The sequence below is a fragment of the Cydia pomonella genome, chromosome 19 (genome assembly GCF_033807575.1).
Source record: "Cydia pomonella isolate Wapato2018A chromosome 19, ilCydPomo1, whole genome shotgun sequence".
NCBI lineage: Eukaryota > Metazoa > Arthropoda > Insecta > Lepidoptera > Tortricidae > Cydia > Cydia pomonella.
Window position 1 is genome coordinate 2,936,057 of NC_084721.1, and position 9,757 is coordinate 2,945,813.

The 9,757-nt window shown below is 36.7% G+C and overlaps 1 protein-coding gene across 1 annotated transcript in view; it reads right to left on the reverse strand.

The window, feature by feature from the left end:
• The window catches only part of LOC133528680 (eIF-2-alpha kinase GCN2), a 45,961-nt gene extending 36,963 nt beyond the window's left edge, over positions 1–8,998 (reverse strand). The window contains exons 1-9 of the mRNA XM_061866146.1: positions 8,794–8,998; positions 7,081–7,247; positions 4,975–5,110; positions 4,323–4,439; positions 3,879–4,009; positions 3,065–3,207; positions 1,656–2,169; positions 607–729; positions 57–183 (exon numbers count right to left, since the gene is read on the reverse strand). Of these exons, the coding sequence (XP_061722130.1) occupies positions 57–183; positions 607–729; positions 1,656–2,169; positions 3,065–3,207; positions 3,879–4,009; positions 4,323–4,439; positions 4,975–5,110; positions 7,081–7,247; positions 8,794–8,847 (1,512 nt within the window). The 5' untranslated portion in view covers positions 8,848–8,998. The remainder of the gene's footprint in view (positions 1–56; positions 184–606; positions 730–1,655; positions 2,170–3,064; positions 3,208–3,878; positions 4,010–4,322; positions 4,440–4,974; positions 5,111–7,080; positions 7,248–8,793) is intronic.
• Positions 8,999–9,757: the final 759 nt, after the last annotated feature.

Consider the following 9,757-nt stretch of genomic DNA (forward strand, 5'->3'; position numbering starts at 1 on the left):
AACATAACAACAGCTAACAACTTCTTACTAGACAATAAATGGCAGAACAATCATACCTCAGAACCACTGCCAACGTCATCTGTATGATTAGTGCTAGGTTGAATGACTGGTGAGTCAACCAAGAATCCGTGGTTGACAAGTTGCTCGGCTGACCACTGGGAATGCTCTTCTTCTGTCAAGCATCTAACGAATAAAGTGAAAGTAACGATTACTTCAGATCGGAACCTAAAAAGAGCGTACCTGGGTCGCCTAGCAGGAGGACGCCCCAAGTATCGCTGGAGCGACATGGTGGAGGCGGATCTGCGCACATCGAGTCAATAATTGGCGAGAAGTCGCACAGGACCGAGAAAAGTTGCGCTGTCTTGTGACGGAGGCCAAGTTTCATGTTGGGTCTCTGAACCAACGGAGTAAGTAACAATTACTTAAGTTTTCTTTGTACGTACCAGTCAAAAAAGTAAACTTAACAAGTATATGATAAACACACAAATGAATGTTCTATCGCTTTCCAGTATCAGTAAGGGCATCAACTCATTCGATAGGTTAAAAAGTATGGCGAGCTTGACGATAGGCTCGTTAAAAAACTATTTATTAAAAAAATTAAATTACCTCGATAGAAAATCCTTTGCAGAGCTCGGCAAATCTGAAGGTACTTCGAGAACGGCACTATCTTGTGATACTATGGATAAAAGCATCAGTGCCGAGGCGTAGATATCTTGCGCTTTGGTCTGCCTGAAACGAAGCAGAAAGGTACTAACAAACAAACAAACATTTATTCAGCAAATAGGCCACAGGGGCACTTTTACATGTCCATTTTTACAAACAATAAAAATAAAAAAACAATTACAAATATGGAATCGATGAAATAATAAATACTTTATTAGAGATGTATACTGTCTCTAAATGTCAAATTACACAAAAAAACTATGATAAAAAAAAAAACATAAAATACTTTAGAGATGTATAAGTCTCTAAGTGTCAGAGATAAAATATAATGTAGAGGGTCGCCAGGGCTTGAATTCTCATATAAATAATTAAAAGACAACAAATTCAAACAGACAAGTACCGAAAGAAGTGTCTCACGTTAATGCCACTCAAAAGTAAAGTTACATACTTTAACAAAACCTGTACCCCGTGTAAGCTTAAACAGACCGGTCTCCACAAACAGCACCCATTCACGAGTATGACGTGTATCTCAGCAATACTAAGACAGTTATGCAAATAAAGAAATACCAAGACACGTTAAGTGAGAAGGAGAGCTGGAGTCACAAGGGGAACACCCGACCGCTGACAAACTGGGCTTCGACCATCAAGAAAGACCTACTGACGCAGGGCTTGATACGCAAGGTATAAAAAAAGACCGCCAAAAATGGCGCCAGAGTGTTATGTGCCGACCCCAAGTAAATAGGATAATGCAAGGATAATTATTTATTTATATTTACTAAAAAAATATTTCAAAACGTCGGGTAATTGGAAAAATGACTTTAATATGATGGAATTAGGCTCCGCTTCCACCAGACATATGCGGGAATGAGTATCGAGGGATGTGTTTGTTAAGAACCAAATGAATGCGTAACTACTTTTGTATGGAGAACCGAGCTTGCTGCGGACTCAAAGAAAATAGATGTGAAATAAGAAAACGGAATTACCTCTCTTACCTATCACAATAATCTTCTCCCTCCAACATCTCCGACAATCTCATATCCAAACTCGCCCCGACCAGCTTCACGTTACCACCGTCATCCAAAAACACATTTTCACTCCTCACATCTTTATGAACAACACCAACTTCATGTAACACTTTCAAAGCACTGAACACACCTAAACCTACATGCCTTAATAACTTTAACGCTTCGTATTTATCTTTATACACTTTTAACTTAGTCCTTAGGTAATTTAAAGATGTTCCTAGAATAAAATCTCTAAAGATGTAAATGCAAATCTTGACAGTCCGTTTAGTGGTTTCCTTTGACGTTTCCATGGCTGTGTATGGTAGTAGGGTGGATTTAGTAATGCGACACATGTTTTTCAAGTCTTGTTGGAGAGAGTTGAGTTGTCGGCTGCGGGTTTGGAAGTCTGTGGCGGGGGGGAGGAGCCATTTTTTGGTGATGAGCCGTTCCCCGGTCTCATCATCTATTGCTAGGTAGGTTGTTGAGCCGTTGGATGAGTGACCTGTGAAGAAACAAATAAAAAGTATAAAAACTAACAATTTTTAGAAGTCTTGGCTTACTACCTTCAATGCCACGGAACACAAACTCACACACCAGCCCAGAAACCCCTAAATTTGCTGCTATAATCATAACAAATACACAAAGAGAGTGTATAAGGGAGAAGTAGAAGAGGGAACGAAGGGGTAAACCTCCGCGGACTTTCTCTGATCAAATCGGGGAAATCCTGAAGAAGGCCAGGTCAAGAGCACCCTAAACCGACGAGCGTGTATGAGGAGTGTTATGAAAGTGAAGGAAGCGAAAGAGGTATGTCAGGATCGTAGCACGTGGAAATTCGTGGTCTCTGCCTACCCCTTCGGGAAATAGGCGTGATTATATGTATGTATGTAATTATAACCTTTTCCTTACTATTTTTAGGCTTTGTTGGTTAGGTATAAACTTTTCGAGCATACAATTCATGGATGGATTGTGGCGTGCCTGCACAAACACTCCAGCAATTATCGAGACCTAATCATCTTAGTGAAGTGGCTGTCTGGCGTCAATCTATATTTATATCTGTTTGTTTTCTGTTTAAAACACCATGTCCTATTATTAAATAAATACATACGGCATGCCATAAATGGAACAGTGTGCAAGAATACCGAAAAGGATATGGCGGGATGACTTGGACGCATTCTACCCGTGGTACTGGTGGGAAAGAAAAGGCCTTTGCCCACCAGTGGGACATTAAATTAGGATAATAATAACTGTCTGGGTTATATACCGTAAATTCCATTGAAACACATTTTATTGTAAAATTTAAGAACTCAAAAATGCGTCATCAATCTGTTGTTTCGGTACGCACTAAAATATGAGTATAAAATGGTTTGCCTTAGCTAGGTTTCTGGCAACATACATACCTAAACAGTTCCCAACGTAAACCTTCTTGTTGTTCCGTTGTGTCACGCGTACTACTTGCGCAGATTTAATGTTGCAAGTACACGCTACGTTAACACTTTCACTACGACACATCTTTATTGGTGTCGCCTTGTTATCTGCATAGCTGTAAATAAACGATGACGATTAAACATCAAAATCCAACCTATACTATACTGCACTTTCGATAAAGTAACTGTATTGTATAAAAGTGACGAACTTATTTCGCAGCAATAGGGTTTTAAAATATCAGTATAGTCACTACAGTCGTTCGATTTGTAGCTGGCCCCGAACGGCTAATCCTTTGTCTATTGTTAAGTAAAACCGCACGTGCCACTACCTGCAAAAAAGGGTCGTATAATTTCTAATTGGCACCTGAGCGCGGGCTAGTCCAACGCTCAAAAAACCAGCGTAGGTGCGCTCTCCGATACCGCCTATACGCGCCTTTGTTACGCATCTCGAGGACACATTTTAGACTGGTTCCGTAGTTTTCGACTCGCCGGCACTCAGTAACCGTAGAGGGACCACAAATCGCAAATTATTTTTCCATTTGTTCATTTTTAATCTTATTGCAATTTCCATGGGAATTGTAATTCAATAACCGGTAAAAGTGACCGGATCATTTTGATGAAGGTAGCATGTGCTGCGGTTTTACTTAACAATAGACAAAGGATTAGCCGTTCGGGGCCAGCTAAAAATCGAACGACTATACCTAGTGTTTTCTTTGCTCTATCTACCAAGAGTATTGTAAATTCAATCTTATACGAATACAGATATGGTTGGAATTTTAATACTCACTATACTAACTCTGGAGCATCTAGTCCATCAGTGCTATTCTCTTGACTGGCACTAGATCGATGTATCCTCTGTCTCCCGGCAGCTTTTAGGATCTCTTCCCTTCGCTGTATTTCATCTTTTATTTTCTTTCTCTGCAAACAGTAAAATATAAATATGCCTAACTTTCGACAACAAGAGTTCCCGCATAATTTACGCAGCCTTACAGCATCATCTAAGTCAGCTGTGACATTCGACGTGGAGGCACACTGGTGAAGTGTCCACAGTCGTCACATCCCTCAGCCATGAGGATATATCAAGGAAGAAGAAGAGAATATACAACTCCTTACAAACTCGCATAGACTTCTGTCCCCAGGCATAACACCCGCCTAGCTAGAAAGTACTCTATTGACCTCTCTCTATCTCTTCACAACCCTTTCTTATCTTGCCGTAATCAGTAAGTGTTACCTCTTCATCTTCCTTCAATTGCATATCATGTAACTTAAGCTGTTCCATCTCTGTCTTCTGCTTCAACATTTCCTCGTAGAAAGAAAGAGTAGGCTTATTATGGTCATGTAGAAATTGCTGAAAACAAATGAGTTTTGATTACAAATACTCATAAATAAATCTATTTTTTGTGTAAAAATGTGATTGTCCCCTTTTTGCACCATCAGAAATAAAACAAACAATAAAATCATTTTGGATAACAAGGCCCATACATTGCAAGACATTACTAATTACGCAATAGAATAAAAAATATAATTAAAAATTAATGATTAACTTAATCTATTAACCATTAATTCAGTGACTTCTATTATTATAATATTTATAATAAAATAAAGGTGACAGCCTGCAACTACAGTTACCAAAAGCACGTAATTAACTAATGCATTTAAAGCATTGTCTAATAATAACATCAACTCGTAAGAATAAATTATAATTAAATTGTCTGGTACATATTTATTTTAAGTAAGTAAGTAAATATAGTAAGTATATTTATTGCACCACAAAGAAAACAAATTTAAAAACAGATTCACAATGTAAAGAAAGGTAGCAACAGGCGGCGGTAAGGTAATAATCATTTAAAATATTAATATTGAAACATAGGTAATAATATTACCTGTGCATGCTGAGCTAATTCAAATATCATGACCTCCCCACATAACTGTTGAGCCAACGCATTCAGCTCATCCAGGAGTTTGGTAGCATTCTCCGTTGACAGACCATGCATTTTGTGGATGTTCAGGTCTGGTGGCCTGAAAGTTTATAAAATAAACGTGCACACCGATGTTCATAACTAAGCAAATCCAAAAATATGGTGTATTCCCATCTGTGCCCGCCCCACGTGACCACCGCCATACAAGAGGCGGGCACAAATGGGAATGATTTGTATGTAGCGCCTATTCCCATCTGTGGCCGGCGGGGACAGATGGGAACACAGCAAAAAGATGGCCGCGAGAACGTCCATTATAAGTTGACCCGAGACTTAGTCTGTTAAGAAACGAGCCGGGGGTCGACCTGTATTGGCTCCTTTGGGAGGTCATCCAGCAGGCGTGCTATCTCTTTCTTACGCACGCATACTGGGCTTGTCCCTGTCACACGCTAGAGCAAGCATATGTTTATGGTAACTATTAACAAAATGCACAATATCATCAAGTTTAAAAATAAATTATTGATGAGCAAATTATTGTCTTAAAAACCACATTATCAGTTATTACAACTTCCTGCTAGTCATATAACAGTAATTATTATAGTTGTAAGTTTATTTTCCAGTAACAAGAACTACCAATTTTGTATAGTAATGCAATGTCATGAAAATACTGCAGCTTATAAAACAGAAAAAAGTTCCCCTCAGCTATGCAGTTATTAAATTATAGATTAGATAAGACAAAAATGAATGGAAAAAACGTGTTCACAAGTTATTTTCTGCTGAAAGTTAAAGTCTAAATTTCCGTAATTAGAGTTGTCTCTATAAGAGTCAGAGCACAAAACAGATAGGTACAGAAGTCAATCACATGTATGTACTTCACTTTTCATACCTACGCTCGGCGGTCGCTCTAGGGTTGTCAACTATGGCTTATGCACAAAAAACTATCTTGGTAGTGGCACTCGTATCTAGTTGTTTAATTATTTTTGAGAATTAAATGGGAAGAATGGAAATATAAATTAATAACAACTAAAATATTTAAATACCTATTAATTTCATTGTTGTATTACAAATTTGTCACAGAATATATCTTGCGACGATTTCGACATTAGCGAAATGCACTATTATTATATTTTTAAGTATAATAAATTCGAATTCTCGTGTACAATTATCCTACAAAACAAAATTATAAACCTCATAGTAGTCATACTATTACAATACAAAAAGTGTACAGAACAGAAACTTCTAAACGGATTACCCTAGTTACACAATTTCCATTAGCCTATCCGTTTTAGATCCCTACCTACCTATTAAATGGCAATAAAAACAACACAATATCTACACAGACAAAAAACATGTTTTCAAACTTACGTAAGGTGGCATGAATTTACCTTACAAAAATGTAGTTACTTCGTTTATACTGTTTAAAAATAGGTAACTATTATATAAATCTACTATCTTAGATATATTCTTCGGGGGCCGGGGCGGAGCGCTTACCTACCTACCTAACTGTTCTGTGTAACGTTAAAACGAACCATCGAAATACAAGCAGATACCTACTTACCTTTCTGAAACCACTAGTAGCTTAAAAAACGACAATTTACCGTTTAATGTTGAATTTAAACAACCGTGCACTGAACAGTTATAATAACTTTTTTTTGTTGCTCCATTATTGCATAAAAAAGTTGACAGACGCGTGTCTCAAGTGAATGGCACTCGCGCTCGCACTAGTCCCAACCAGTCCGAGATATTGTGTCCGTGAGCAGTGTCTATGTGTGCGTTGCTTGAGGGCACTTTGTATGTAGATAGATTTCTGTACCTATCTGTTTTCTGGTCAGAGGCACAAGACAACACATACAAACTTTTGAGTGTGAAGATAGTGCAGGAATCATATATTGAAAGTCCCCCAAGACCCCTCTCTTCTAATACCTCTTCACATCACTACTGAAGGCAGCAGTATTTTTTATATACTCTTATTGCCTCCATGTTTATGTATATTGTATCTTACGTTATCTGATTAAAATAATTTATGATTATGAATGACTGATGTCTGGTTTGATAAAGGAAATTTAAACATACTTATCAGGATAGTTTGGGCAGCATGTTATATGTAACGTAACAGAGCAATGGACACCCTGCACACCAGAATTATGCAACGGATGTAGGGTCAGCATCAGGTCCAGTGGACGCCATACCTTCCAGGCATTCTGCCCTCGGTTATCAGACACCGCATCACCAAATATGGACTGAAATATAAATAAAGGTGTAAGTACATGCTCAGGGAAAAGCAGAAGTGGTCAAACATACTGACTGAGTGGACCCCACGCTACAACACAAAAAGAAAAAGAGGCAGACAATACAAAAGATGGTCAGATGACTTAAAGAAAACTGCTGGTCCACTATGGACACGACCAGCCAGAGACAGAGGCATGGAAGGCATTGGAGGAGGCCTTTGTGTCAAAAGGACATGTCGAACCGACTGTTGTTGCAAACACATAAATAAATAAATAAGTATTGTATTAAATATTATTAACTGTATGTTCGATAATAAAAGGCTTTGAAATTGAAATTGAAAGTACAATGTATGTATGTATGTAAGGTAGTGCTTGTTCACAATCAAGAAAGCATATTCTAGTCTTGGCTTTTATGTACTAATTTTGCAGAATGGTAACTGTCAATTTCATTGTTAATTTAAACCGAAATAGAAATCACATACTAAAGAAAATCAAACAAGTGTGAGTCAGACTCGCCCACTGAGGGTTCTATACAAATTTGTAAGTACATGTTATAAAAAGTATAAAAATGTACAAAAAGAATTGGGTCACCCATATAATTATAATTCCAATTATATAGTTCCAGATTTTTCCATGTACTTGTAGTATACAACAATATTACTTGCCAAATTTCATAGTTCTAGGTCAAAAGAAAGTACCCTATAAATTTGGATTCCCTTGAGGGTGTCGAAATATAAGTGGCCCTATATTTTTTAACATCAACTTAAAAATTTGATTATTTCACAGCTTCAAGGTACTGTAGAGTAGACCTGAGTATATGGTTTTAATTTCAACTTGATATCTCCATGTATTTCCGAGATAAAGGGTCTTGACAGACAGACAGACTGACAGACAGATGGACAACAAAGTGTTACTATAAGGGCTCCCTAAAAAGTGACCAATCCCTCCCAAGCAAAAGTAGCTAAGGCTGGACTGTAAATGATAGTCTATTTTTAAAGGAAGGGAACCTAGAAGATCACTAAAAGCGAAACTTGCAATCAGAGATAGCTATATTATTTGTCAAATTTTTAATAGCATTAAAATGTTTAGAACTCAATATGAAAACTACAAACTTGTGTTAGTCACTAAATTGAGTTATTAAATGGCTATATGCAGCAAATAGCAAAAGTCTATAAGATATTTCTGAGTTAGTTATAAGAAATATATTTTTGCTTGAGGAAAATCTGCAGAAAAAAAAACAAATGATGTATTAAAAACAAACATAATCATCTTCATATACATAACTTATTTAGAAATATAGGTATATGTATCATTTTAAAATGAATAAAAATGTTAAGAATGGTTTCCTTTTTTGAATGAAGTTTACATGGTTCCAACTAATTTAAGTGTTGGTTCACATATGTTTAATTCAGATTTTAATACTTTTAATATGGAATAGAAGATATAAAAGTCACTTACAAATATGTAACATATGTATGAATAACCTCAAAAACATGTTATTTTAACCAATTTGCAGAAAATTTTAATAGGAATATATTACTAAAATAAATAAACTAACCTCCAAAGCCGCATATTCGTTGTCCTGCCGCTCTTCCTTAGTTTCGTCACCCATTTCGCTAACATAAACGGTACATTTTGCATCTATATTTCAAAAAACCAAACCACCAAAGAGCATATAATCACTACGTTCTTGCAAACCACGTATCAATTGTCTAATTTTGCTTTTTCAGCAAAGATTTATAGTTTTTTAAGTTCAATTCTTGAGACGCAAATATATAAATAATATACTGTCAGTGTCAACTGTCAATAATGTGACTTTTTTTTTAACAATTATGGCCTGGATGAGAGTATTTTAAGCCAAGTCTTTGTTTAATAATGTGTCAAAAGGTAGCGCAGTGCTGCCAGGTGAGTGGAAGAGAATTATCGTATTTGAGTGTCAAAAATATCGTACCGATGTAAAAATTATCGTACGCCTATGAAAAAGGCACTAGAGTCAGGGGGCCTACCGCGAAAACCGAAATTCGCAAACTGCGAGGATCTTTTTCTTTTACTCTCACTAAGACGTAATTAGAGTGACAGAGAAAAATGCCCGCAATTGACGAATTTCGATTTTCCCGGTAGCCGCCCTGAACTGTCAGACGAATGTTTTCTCCGGCTAGAAGTGGCAGTGTTGCATTGCATTATATTTTTAAAACATTGTCAAAATTACTTTGTTTTGAAAATACTTTGGAAACCTTATTTTCATAGGTACTTAAAAAATAAAACAATCAGTAATTGTGGTATGGGATGCACTGTAAGCATACTTTTACGCGATACTTTGTACTACGATTATTTTTAAGTTGTAAGGTAGGCGATTAAATTAAATGTGATGAATTCTATGAGTGCGCAACCGTAATGTTGTAACTGTAATTAAAACGTAAACACTTTTATGCATTTAGTCATACGAATATAAGTGAATAAGTAATGAAAACGTTATGTAATTGTTACCAAGTGATGTTATAGTGAAGTACATACCTACATAA